Source organism: Vanrija pseudolonga, chromosome 4, assembly GCF_020906515.1.
Source record: "Vanrija pseudolonga chromosome 4, complete sequence".
In the NCBI taxonomy this organism is placed as follows: Eukaryota; Fungi; Basidiomycota; class Tremellomycetes; order Trichosporonales; family Trichosporonaceae; genus Vanrija; species Vanrija pseudolonga.
Genome location: NC_085852.1, coordinates 1,997,341 through 2,009,584, shown reverse-complemented (window position 1 = coordinate 2,009,584; position 12,244 = coordinate 1,997,341). Strand labels below are relative to the sequence as shown.

At 60.4% G+C, this 12,244-nt stretch overlaps 4 protein-coding genes across 4 annotated transcripts; 3 read left to right on the top strand and 1 right to left on the bottom strand.

The window, feature by feature from the left end:
• Nucleotides 1-500: 500 nt before the first annotated feature.
• sox17a (Transcription factor Sox-17-alpha) lies at nt 501-2,522 on the top strand (the record flags this gene model as incomplete). Its single annotated transcript, XM_062772588.1, has 2 exons — nt 501-1,359; nt 1,546-2,522. Exons 1-2 carry the CDS (start codon nt 873-875, stop codon nt 2,520-2,522), a joined length of 1,464 nt encoding a protein of 487 aa, XP_062628572.1. The 5' UTR covers nt 501-872.
• A 457-nt stretch (nt 2,523-2,979) lies between these two features.
• Nucleotides 2,980-6,155, bottom strand: YALI0F00396g (Leucine aminopeptidase 2). Its single transcript, XM_062772587.1, has 13 exons — nt 5,815-6,155; nt 5,693-5,773; nt 5,590-5,657; nt 5,306-5,522; nt 5,006-5,252; nt 4,876-4,967; nt 4,719-4,840; nt 4,577-4,680; nt 4,305-4,540; nt 3,935-4,268; nt 3,845-3,882; nt 3,580-3,654; nt 2,980-3,346 (listed from the first exon to the last, which is right to left on the bottom strand). The coding sequence occupies exons 1-13, from the start codon at nt 6,061-6,063 to the stop codon at nt 3,296-3,298; spliced, it is 1,914 nt and encodes a 637-aa protein (XP_062628571.1). The 5' UTR covers nt 6,064-6,155; the 3' UTR covers nt 2,980-3,295.
• Nucleotides 6,156-6,650: 495 nt separating this feature from the next.
• On the top strand, nt 6,651-9,410 carry Aacs (Acetoacetyl-CoA synthetase). Its single transcript, XM_062772586.1, has 13 exons — nt 6,651-6,902; nt 6,944-7,222; nt 7,261-7,362; nt 7,400-7,437; nt 7,474-7,765; nt 7,812-7,906; nt 7,945-8,110; nt 8,153-8,382; nt 8,434-8,633; nt 8,681-8,693; nt 8,747-8,966; nt 9,003-9,147; nt 9,201-9,410. Exons 1-13 carry the CDS (start codon nt 6,684-6,686, stop codon nt 9,329-9,331), a joined length of 2,130 nt encoding a protein of 709 aa, XP_062628570.1. The 5' UTR covers nt 6,651-6,683; the 3' UTR covers nt 9,332-9,410.
• A 515-nt stretch (nt 9,411-9,925) lies between these two features.
• ATO2_0 (Ammonia transport outward protein 2) lies at nt 9,926-10,715 on the top strand (the record flags this gene model as incomplete). The annotated part of the gene is made up of 4 exons (XM_062772585.1): nt 9,926-10,046; nt 10,084-10,446; nt 10,487-10,653; nt 10,689-10,715. The coding sequence occupies 4 exons, from the start codon at nt 9,926-9,928 to the stop codon at nt 10,713-10,715; spliced, it is 678 nt and encodes a 225-aa protein (XP_062628569.1).
• Nucleotides 10,716-12,244: the final 1,529 nt, after the last annotated feature.

The window sequence follows — 12,244 nt, the reverse complement described above, 5'->3', positions numbered from 1 at the left end:
GCCAACTTTGCTCAGACTCATGAGGCTTACTTTTAATTCCTTGCCCTTGCCTAGTCCCTGGCACGGCCAGTGACGCTAGTCTCGAGCAAGATTCACTCGACGGCAAAGCCGACCCGGTCAGGCGGCCAGCGGACCAGCCAGACAACTGCGAGAGCGTGCACAAACGCACGAGATCTCGCGTCCGAGCCGTGCGCCTCGTTCTAACTCCCCCCCCGTCCTCTGCCCCCGTGCCCCCTTCCACCCCGCGGCGCCGCCGCCACCTCCAGTCTCAGACAACATGGCCCATGTCGTAAGCTGCACACGGAATGTAAACCGAAATGGCCTCCTGCTTGCGTGTCATTGCTCCAAGGCTCGTGAGCCGTAAACCGCCCCCTTCAGGGCGTGGGATGAACGATGGACTGGTGACACAGTGTGGCACAGTCGGCTGCGATCGATGCGCTCAACGAGTCTAGCCCTCTGCTCCTCTCCAACACACTCTACCTCTCGCTCTCTCGCCTGTAGTCGGTATCCTCGTCGCGCGCGCCGATACACGACATTGGCCTGATCCCAACAGCCGGCTCGTTCCTCTTTAAGATCTTCCTCAACAGCCGACTCTTCTCCCCCCATACCCCACTCACTGCCCATCTCTCCCCCATCCTCCTCCTCCTCCTTGCCCGCCCTTGCCCCCCTGTCTCGTCTTCTTGCCTCGAAGCAATTGATTGATACACGATAACTTAGCCGTGTTCCACAACAGCCCCCCCCCCCACCTCCCTCTCTCTTCACCACCACCTTCCTTGATCTCTTAACACCCGTTTGCGTCGTCGACCACGTCCTCTCTTGCTTGAGCATACCTCCAACCCAGTGTTGTTGCCTATAACCATCACCTGCCCCTAATGGCCAAGCCTGCCCCCATCAACATCCCCGCTTCCAACTTCAGCCAGTCATACCATCAACGCGGCCCAGACAGGATGTTTGCAAACTACTCAATGTCGACCCCGGCCTCGGCAACCCTTCCGGTGCACACCATCCCCAACACACCTCTGTCACCGCTCACGGCCGACGCGTCGCTGCCCTCATCAGGAGACTACTTTGCCTCAAGACGCTCCATCTCGGACGCATCGACATCGTACGCGTCGCCCCCCAACTATGACAAGATGAGCTCGCCCGAGAACAGGTCGTCGCCCGTCACGCCCGTGTCTCCCGACTATGACCTCTACTCGCCATTACATACCGCTACCGACAATGACAACATTGTCATCCCCCAGCTCGTTCCTCCAAGCGTGCAGTGGCCCAACAACTCGTTTGACGACTGGGACTCGCTCCCCGAGCTTCTGCGCCAGGATCGCAAGGCCGACTACACGCCGCGTCGCCCCATGAACAGTGAGTTGTCGCAGATGTAATGTGGGCGTGCGTTGGGCGTCACTGCCCCCCTGTGGAGTAGAGTGGAGTTTGGTGTCTCGCCTCGAAAAGCCTCGGCTGTCGCGTCGATCCAGGATCCACTTTGCGCCAGCACCATAGCGCATCGCGCGCATCGTCCGTGCCAAAACGTGTGGCTGACACATGCAGTCTACTTCATCTACATGCGCGTTCGCCGGCCCGAACTCGCCCTCCACAACCCAAACCTCTCAACGGGTGACCTTTCCAAGCTCCTCGGAAAGGAATGGAACTCGATGACTCCAGACCAGAAGGCTCCCTGGAACGAGCTCGCCGAGCGTCTGATGCGTGCCTTCAAGAAGAAGTTCCCAGACTATCAGTACGAGCGCGGCGGCACGAAGAAGCTCCTCAAGAAGCACCGTGCGAGGTCGGCTCCAAACGCTCTTGCCCTCATCACGTCGCCCCGCTCCATGGCCGAGACGGCATACCGCGTCCACGGGATGCACCCTTACCACCACGCCCGCGTGCCAAGCGGATACCAGCTTCAGCAACCGCTGTCTCCTCACGACGCCTACTACCAGCAACAACAATGGGAAGCACAGCAACACTCGTACGTTGGTGGCGCGTCGTACAGTGCCAGGGGCGGCCTCGTGTCCCCCACCGCCTTCCCGGTCTATGGCGTCTCGCCCCTCCAGCACCACCAGCAGCTCCAACAGCAGCAGGGCCTCGTTGCGCCCGTTACGACACCGCCACCCTCGTATGGCTCTGCTTCTCGTCTCCAGCAGCAGCAGCAACAGCAGCAGCAGCACTATCACTTGGCAGCAGGTGCAGACCCTTCCGCTACCTCCGGCGCCCCGGCGCCCACCGCCACCTCAGCGGGAGCATACGGCGAGCAGGCATCGATGGCGGCCGGCGGCGGCGCGGCGGCGGCGGCAGCCGTTCCGGCGCCTCTCGGGACTGGCGCTGATCAGCCTGGTCACCCATACTTCCCCGCACAGTACGCCGTGGCGCCTCCTCCGCCAGACTCCGCAGCTGCTGCAGCCCAGGGCCCCTACGGCGTCTCGCCAGCCACTTACGCACACTACATGCCCCCGCTTTACGCCGCCGCCCCCGCCGCCCCACCCGTTGTACATGCGCCATCGCCCTGGGACGAGTACATTGTCCAATAGCCAACATACAACAAATCCGGCCGACGCCATCCGCCTGCACGCCTCCGACACCTCCTTTTGTGTCGCACAATCAGCCGCCACCGGGCATAAGCCTGGCTAGGTCTCGGCCTGGTGGCCTAGTGAAACCCGACTCTCCTCCTCCTCCTCCTATGGACCTTGATTCTCCTCGGGCAACTCTTTGCACCGCCCTCTCTTGCCTCGCAAGCTGTACCATCGCTCGCTCGCCGCCTGTACCATTACTACATCTGTACCATACAGCAATTACTACAAGTCTGGTATTCCCCGTACGCGCTGTCACCCCCTAGCACCTTTTCGCGTGCTATTGTAGATTTGGATGCCCTTGCTCTCTCGCTCTGCTTGTGTTCCTTAGTTGACGCTACATGTCACGACCTTTTTTGTCACGAGCCTGCTGCACACGCTCTGTTCACGCGACTTGTCGCGCGCAACACCCTTCGCATTTACAGTTCACTTGCCTCAATGCATCACGCCTCTCGCTAGCGAACCCAGTTCTTTCATGCCTTTCGCTACCAAACCCAGTTTCTTTCACCGCCCCCGCCACCAAACTTGGCAGGGGGGCGCCTTGACTAAGGTCGTTTTTATCAACCGGAACCCAGGCCAGGAACAGCCCTGGAATGATACCAACCAAGCATCGGGATCCCCGGCATGGTCTACATACGCCCAGCGCCCAGCACGCGGCGGCGTTTGTGGTCAAACCTTGTTATTTGCACCCCCCACGCGACGGCAGCGCTTCAACCGACGATTACGACACCCGTCTAGAGCTCGATGCCGAGATCCTTCGCAATCATCTTGCGCGCGATAGGGTGCTGTTTATCGTAACGCAAAGCGAGGAATGAAGGTCAGCGACATGTTGCCCACAAAACTTTGTGTTCCACCAGTCACAAATTGTATGCCGCCCACCAAAGCGTGAATGGACGCGTAGCTCCCAACTTTACACGGATCGGACGGACGGACGGAGACGGCATGACCGAAGCCGTTCGGCATTCGCCCTTGTCCGTCACCCGGCAAAGTATGGGCACCACTAGTCGCGAAAACTCACGTAGAAGGCCGCATGTTCCGTAAAGGTGTTGCGGGCGAGTTCAGGCGCTTGCTCGTTCAACAGACGGAAGATTGGCTAAGGATTTGGGTTTAGCGATACGCGAAGTTGTCGCAACGACGCAGATGGAGTTCACATGGGAGGAGGTGACAGCCACCTCCCCCACACCGCACCCAGAATGTAGAGTTTGGGGTTGCGCGGCGAGCAAGGCCTTGCCCACCAGTATGCTCACTCAACACGTCCAACGGATGCCAAACGAGATACTTACGCGACAGAACTTCATGCGACCCTTGGTAACGACCCATTCTAGCGTCCTCGTCAGCCCCAAACTCAACCTACGGTCAAAAGTGTGACCCACCGGCGGCACTCTCGGCATACTCCGGGCCACTCTTGAGGACGATCTTGTAGAAGCGGAGCTTGATCTCCGCATTGTCTTGGTTATTCAAGGTGTAGGCCTGGTCCAAAGCCTTTGCGGCCGCCGGCGTGAACGCTCCGGCGGCCTCACCGAGCTTGTCGAGGAAGACAGTCTTCTGGGTGGATGAAAAGTGGGCCACATCCTTGGCCGTGAACTGGGAGAAGTCGGTCCCCTTGAGTGCCTTTTCCCAACGACCTGCGAGCTCGTTGCACGGCTTGGCCAGAGACTCGTCGTACTGAACATCGACGCAGAGGTCGAGGCCGTCTCCGTGCAGCCACTACTGCATCAGCGCCCACCCACCGTCTGCACCTACCTCATCAAAGTCAACCTGACCAAGCTTTCGGAGGTACTCCTCGCCGGCCGGCTGGCGCCCGAAAAAGTCGAACAGATGGTCACGCCACTGGCCAGTTGTGATCGAAGTGTTGGTGAATGTCTTGACATAGTCCTTCATGTAGGGAAGGAAGTGCTCCAGACCACCGACAGTGCGCTCGAGATACAGAAGGAAGTTGGAGCCCTTCTCGTATGGAACCTGGCTAAAGGCATCGTCGGCTAGATCGTCAGTTGTGCCATCGGTGGGCCACTCACGGTCCTCATGCTTCTTCAGGTCAGGAAGAAGGCGCTGGAAGCGAGGCTCATTCTCATAGCCCTTGAGTGACTCCTTGAGACCGACACGGCCAATAATGAAAGACCTGGTTTGTGAGCTCTCTGCATTTACCTCGTCACTCACAGCTGACGAGACTCCTCGCCCTGGAGCTTGCCAATGATGAGACGCTCGAGGTAGGTGGTCCAGCCCTCATTGAGCCAAAAGTGGCCCCACGAAGCGCAGCCAATCGAGTTGCCAAACCAGGACTGAGCGGTCAGCACATCTTCACTGGATGACTCACGTGGCTGATCTCGTGGGCAATAACATCAACGAGCGAGCGGTCACCAGCGATGAGGGTCGGGGTAGCAAAGGTCAAGCAGCAGTTCTCCATGCCTGGACTGTTCAGCTTTCAAACCTCGATCCTGACCTACCGCCATAGGGGAACGAGTCGGGAAGAATGAGGAAGTCATAGACGCCGAAACGGTAGGCCGAGGTGAGGTCCTCGGCAGTAGCAACCTGCTTGGCCGTGTCCTCCTCAAACTCCCAGTAAGCGGCCTTCATGGTCTCAGGCTCGGTCCAGACACCAGTGCGCCAGTTACGGCCCTTGATATCCGCAAAGGCCTTGTAGAGGACCTCGCCAGAGGCAATGGCGATGAGGTACGAGGGGATCGCAACGGGCTGAGTGGTTAGATATCGCCAAGGCCAAGGAGGCAAATCTAGCTGGAACGCACCTGGTCGTAGACATACTCAATCTTCTTGCCAAGCTCGAGAGGCGCCTCAGGAGGGGGGCTCTGACGGAGACCCGACATGAGGACCGGGAGGGTTGACGTCACACGCGACGCGTAGGTTGCCTTGATAGCCGGAGTGTCCTGGCACGGAATCATCGAGCGGCCGTGAATCGCCTGGCTCTGCGAGTAGAGGTAGGGGTACTTGCCGCTCTTGGTCTGGCTGGGGTGTGTTAGGGTTGCCAAACGACGGGGCCGTGCCAAGTGCATCATCACTTCTGGTAACTTACTTTGGGTTCAGCCATCCGACAGCAGTGCATTGAGGGGTGGTAGAGTAGACGACGGTGATATCGACAGTCTGGCGTCAGCTCCTCTCACCAGCTCCCTTCTCACCTCGCCCTTGGTCAGCGCCTTGGGCAGCTTGACATGGAGCGCCTGGCCCATGACCTCGATATGGTTGTCCAGGCTCCACTCCTATAGGGGGTTAGCTTTCAGTCGTGTCCTTGCCTACTCACAGCAGCCTTGCCGGCAATCTCGACGCCCTTGACGTCGAGGAAGCTGGTGTCGAGGATGACCTCATCGACCTTGTCAGCGGTCGCCTCGAGGCTGACAACAGCATTTCCGCCAAAGACCTTGCGGTCCCAGTCGATCTCCCACTCAAGGTCGGTGTGGGTGGTGCGAATATCCTTGTAGTTTGAGAGGGTGGACTGGTCAGTGTCCTGGGGCGCGGGCACCTTTTGACGGTAGAGCTCGGAGAAGGACATTCTGGGCAGCGTGTGGAGGAGTAGGCAATGCGGCGATGAGTGAAATAGTCTTGTGTGGTTGAACTGGGCCGCGATCAAGTGGTGTCGAGGACGTCGAGGTGGTCGTCGAGTGGCTCCTCCAGCAACTAATCTTGACGCAGTTTCCCTCCACCTTCCAACAGGTGACCGCATGGTGACGTTGAGTGCGGAACCAAAGTCACGACATGGCAACCGACTGCGATGTGGGAGCCTCGCTTAATGGATTTACTAATGAACACTGGTTTCCTAATTAAAGCACGCCCTGCATTACAGTTTGATTACAAATGTGGTTCCCCGCTCTCGGCCGAGGCCCGTGGAGGACGGTGTTCGGCATGATCCGGCCCAGGTAGCCGGACGCTCGCTTTCGGCTCGGAGTGCCAGTGCCTTGCAATCTCCCAAGGCAAGCAGCACCCCACGGGACAACCCCACCAGCCCGCCCAGCCCCCCCGTCGTCTGAGCTCCGATGCGCGCAGAACACCCAAAGTGAGTCGCGAGACGCACAGGTGACCGACAAGCGGAGAAGGAGCGGAACACTCGGCACACCCCTCGCAATCCAAAACGACGAGCACCAATCAGTTGCTCTCTTCACATCATCTGCCATCATGACCACCACTGCAGCTGTCGACTCTGATCTCCTCTGGCTCCCAGCGCACCCAGAGCGCGCCCAGTCGACCCTCCTCCGCGAAAAGGTCGCTCAAAAGTACGGCCTCAAGCTCGAGACGTATGAGGACCTCCTCAAGTGGTCGATCGAGCACCGCGGCGACTTTTGGTCCGAGGTCTGGGACTGGGAGGGCGTCCTTGGTGACAAGGGCGCGGAGCCGGTGAGTGGACGCCTATGTAGAGCTGTAAGCTGACGGACCAGTTTGTTGACGAGACCGTCCCCCCACGCTCCAACCCGCTGTGGTTCCCCAAAGCCTCAATCAACTGGGCCGAGAACCAGCTCCGTCACGCCAAGACGCATCCAGATGACATTGCGGTCATCGACACGACCGAGCACTCGCCCAGTGAGGGCTACACGCCCGCTCCCCGCCGTGTCACCCAGCGCGAGCTCCTCAACCTCGTCGGCCAGGTTCAGCGCGGCCTCAAAGCTGCTGGCGTCAAGAAGGGACACCGTGTCTGCTACTGGGGCGGCAACCGTGTTGTAGGTGAAGGGAAACTGAAACCCACTGACGTGCCTAGGAATCCGTTGCTGTCCTCCTCGCGACCAACTCTATCGGCGCCATCTTCTCCTCCGCCGCTGCCGACTTTGGTGTGGACGGTGTGATTGAGCGTCTGGAGCAGGTGGGTGAGAGGTCTCGAAACTGAGCTAACCGGCCAGATCAAGCCCCATGTCCTCTTTGCCTCCAACGGTGTTGTGTGAGTCGCTCGTGTGACTTGTACTGACAGGCCCAGCTACAACGGCAAGGCTCGCCCTCTCATCCAGCTGCTCCCCAAGCTGTTCTCTGCCCTGAAGACTCCCCCTTCCACCACCGTCATCATCAACCACCTCCCCGACTCCGTCAACCCCCAGTCCGACGTCTCAAAGTTCCTCGCCGGCTCCAACGACCCTCGTACCAAGTTCCAGACGTTCGAGTCGTTTGTCGGCACCGAACCCGCCGAGCCGACCTTTGAGCGTGGTGGCTTCAACGACCCCATCTGGATCCTGTTCTCCAGTGGTACGACCGGCAAGCCCAAGGCCATTGTTGTGAGTGCTCGCCGGCGTAGCTTGGGGCTCTGACTGACTCGCCCAGCACCGCCAAGGTGGCATGCTCCTCGACTCGCTCCGCGAGCACCACATCCAGGGTGACATTACACGTGGCGACGTCTTCTTCTACTACACCACTCCGTGAGTCCTGCGCCGCGAGCCAGCCCTAACCCCTTCAGCGGATGGATGATGTTCCAGTACCTCGTCTCGGGCCTGGCCACTGGCGCCACCATCGTCTGCTACGAGGGTTCGCCGCTCAAAGACCCTGCCACCATGTGGAACATGATTGACGAGCACGGTGTGACCGCCTTTGGCACCAGTGCCAAGTACATTGAGCAGATCTCGGTGGGTTGTCAACGGCGCCCCGGCTTGCGCTAACCCGACCAGAAGCACTACCCCGACGTTGGCAAGAAGCACAAGCTCGCGACGCTGAGGCAGATCATGTCGACCGGCTCACCACTCGCCGCCCACCTGTTCGACTTTGTTTACGAAAATGTCAAGAAGGACGTGCTCCTCGGCTCGGTAACTGGCGGAACCGACATTTGCTCGGTGTTCGCCGGCCGCTGCACCAGTTTGCCCGTGTTCCGCGGCGAGATCCAGTGCCGAATGCTTGGCTTGTGAGTCTCGTGACCACAACTACACATCGACCCACATGCTGACTCGGCAAGCGCGCTCGACACGACTACCGACGCGTCTGGGGACGCAGGCGAGCTCATCGTTCGACGGGCATTCCCCATCGAGCCGGTTGGCTTTTGGCCACTGCCTCGCGACTCCTTGCCCGATGGCCAGAACATTGCCGAGGCAGACGTCAAGAACGCGCAGGAACGCTTCCTGGACAGCTACTTCAAAGATGAAGAGGGCAACTGGTGTAAGTGGCAACGAGCATTGGGCAAGGCTTGGCACTGACGGCTACAGACCATGGCGACTAGTGAGGCGGAGAGCCACCGGGATACCCGAGAGGCTGTACTAACGCCACCGCAGCGTGCAAATCACACCCTCGCGATATGGCAACGGTGGCGGTTTCATCATGCTCGGACGGTCAGACGGTGTTTTGAACCCCAGCGGTATTCGCTTCGGGCCGACCGACATTTACTCTGTTCTGGAGAACCCGGCATTTGCCGAGCGGGGTGTTGAAGAGACGCTTGTTGTGGGCCTCCTTGTCGAGGGCGGATCAGACGAGAAGGTCGTCTTATTTGTCAAGGTAAGCACAGGCGCTTGTACCCGCTGACAACCTCAGATGCGCCCTGGCAAGACTCTGGATCCCGAGCTGCTCAAGCTCATCAAGGACTCGATCCGCACAGCACGCTCGGCTCGCCATGTGCCCGCGAAAATCATCGAGGTGGCTGACATTCCCATGACGCTGACTGGCAAGAAGATTGAGGGTGAGTGCGGAGGCGTTTCATTTCGCTGTTTTTCGTTTTACCAACCGCCGCAGTGCCCATCCGCAAGGTGATCAACGGCTCCCCTGTGTCGGCCATCAACCCTGCGACCTTGCGCAACCCCGACTGTTTGGAAGAGTACGTGGCGCTGGGCCTCAAGATGCGCCAGGAGGAGGGCATGGCCTGAGGGGTTGGAGAGGCATTGTGTGTATTCTTGTCTTGTATGGCCCCAGCGCGATTGTACCGCTGTGCAGCATGAAACGGATCGGATCAGTGCGTGAAAATGTCGCCGGGTAGACGTCGAACCGGAGGGGCGAAGAGGGAGGTTGGGGAGGGGGAGCATGGCGGCGCGTGCGTGCGTGCGGGGGAGGTGCGGATATCGTGGCAGCCTTCAGTGTGGCACGGAGCACAGCGACACATGCGCTTACACCTCTGCCCCGCACACGGGACACACCAGGGCTTGTTCGGTGCGCCGTCTTCACTGGCCGCTGGGTACGAAGCAGCGTCTTCGGCAAAGCAGCGTCGGCTCGTCTCGGGCAAACGTGAGTGTTCCCTTGGCATGCAAGGGGGCCCGTGGAGCAAGCGCCGCGTCGTCGTCGCCGCCTACTCGCCCCCACCCCACGGCGGCGACATACTTAACCCCGCCTGTGAGGAGTGGGCGAGCACCCACCGCGCGTCAGACAGACCTGGCTCACCGTCTAGCTTGCTCCTCTTCTTCTGCCTTGCCGCTCGCCAGACCTCGGCAACCTCGTCTTTCTCTCGCCGCTACACGCCAAGCACAATGTCCGCCCGCTACGACGCCGAGAAGGGCGACACCGTCCCCTCCGACTACCACCACCACGCCGCCGTGGTGACTGCCGCGCCCTACAGCCCGCCGAAGCGCGCCAACCCCACGCCGCTGGGTGGGTGCTGGCGTCGTCTTGTCGCTAACCCCCCCAGGCCTCTTCTCCTTTGCGTCGACCACCCTCCTGCTCTCGTTCCTCAATGCCAACGTCCGCGGCCTGCACGCCGCCAACATGGTCGTCGGCATGGCCTTCTTCGTGGGCGGCATTGCCCAGTTCGTCGCCGGCATCTTCGAGTACTATGCCGGCGCAACCTTTGGCTTCACCGCGTTCGTGACCTACGGCTGCTTCTGGGGCTCGATCGGCTGCATCTTCTGGCCGTCGAGCGGCATCCTCGCGGCGTACAAGACGCCCGAGGACCTGAACAGCGCGCTCGGCCTGTTCATGATGGTGTGGTTTGTCTTCACCACCATCATGACCATTGGCACTATCCGGTCCAACGTCGGCCTGTTCTGTGTCTGTAAGTGAAGAGAGCCTTGCCCAGTGTTAATCCGGCCCAGTCTTCTCCGTCGACATCACGTTCCTCCTCCTCGGCATTGGCCACCTCACGATCAACCCCCACATCCTGCAGGCAGGTGGATACGTCGGTATCATTGCCGCATTCTTTGCGTACTATGTCGCCACGAGCGCACTGTACGCCGCCGAGGGCATGCCCTTCTCCCTTCCCGTGAGCTTGCCCCCATCGACGACGACTAATGTCAGGTCGTGCCCCTTGTCAAGGACGACTAAGGTGTCATTGAACGTGTGCTTGGGTAGACTCAAAGTTAATCCAGTTGTACATACGATTGACATGAAGAGAATGACTGGGAGGGTGGGGGTAGTGGTGCGGCGTCAGAAATTGTCAAGGTAAGTGACGAAGTGAGGAAGGACGGGGGCGGGTGAGGCTGAACTCGACTGACGGTTCATGGTCTAAACGGCTGCCAAACTGGAGGTAAAGGAGCACCCGGCGGTGGTTGCCCCACGTCGAGATGCTCCAAGGTGCCTCACCCCACCAGGCCCCATAACTAACGCCACACCCACCCCGACTCGCCCCGCTCGCCAAGACGGTGCGACGATCAGCCCTCACCTCGATTAAGGCCCCCAAGATACCGATATCGGAGAGCCCTGATGATGGTCGGGTGCCACTATTCCGGTCGGTCGGGAAGGCTGATCAGCTGACGGCGGGGATGTGAATCCACCGTTGCTCTCTACTTATCTACTCCTCACCCCGTGGAACTGCTCCGCAAAACACTGGCTGACGACAAGCGGGCGAGTTGATGCAATTGACGGCCCGCGGCATTGCTTCGCGCTCTGACCCACTCCTCCGTCATCCTTGCCCGCACTGGCTGGACCCGTTGCTCCGCCGCCCACCTCGGCCTTGCTGTTCATGCCGAGAGCAAGGTTGCTGCCGACTTGCTTGGTTCCAGAGCCAATGTCGCCGGCTCCCGTGGGAGAGCGCGGCGCATGGCGCACAGGCCCAGCAAGAGAAACTGGGGGTGGTGGCAAGCCGCGTTGGGCCGATGAAACCCAATGAGCCGCGTCGACGGCGGTCAGTGCGCCGCAGTTCTGTGGGAGCCGCGTGCTGCCACTGCTTGCCCATCGCTTTGCTCAGCATGCTCGGCGCATCTCGTATCGCCACGTCGCGAACCAGGGCAAGGCGGGGCGAGCGATGTGTCAGCGTTTGCGCCCAGATCGATCCGATCTGGCTGGCACTTTGCCACTCTGGCTGAGACCTGGGTTCGTCGATTCGTCGGGTAGCCGAGCTTGACGAGATGCAGATCGAGATGGGCAGCGGCATGCCGACGCGCGCGGCTGGGATTGACAGTCACCCGAGCGTCCCTTACGCTGTACGCCCACTGCACAAAGGCCTGGCCCCTTGAATCCACTTGATCCACACAACACCCCGCTTGATTGGCTTCTGATTGCGTTTGCGCCCCCACACGCTGAGGGCGCGCCCTGGCTTGGCGCCCTCCCTCCCCCCATCGGCGCGCCGCTGAGCGACGAGACGCGACGACACTCTCCGCTTGTGGAGTGGGCCAGGCGCCATGGCACCAGAGGCATCTCCGGCCCCCGCAGCAACGCACAGTGTTTGCGCCGCACCTGCGACGCCCTCGTCCTTGTACCTCTTGTGACTGCCGACGTGTCATCCGGGAGTGGTAGACGCGGGGCGCGGTGGGGCCTGTGCACCATCCATCCAGAGCGGAGTGTGTCGATGTGTTGCTATCTTGGGAACACTTGGCGCGGGGGCGCGTGGGGGGCGGCGGGCGGGCGGGCGTGTG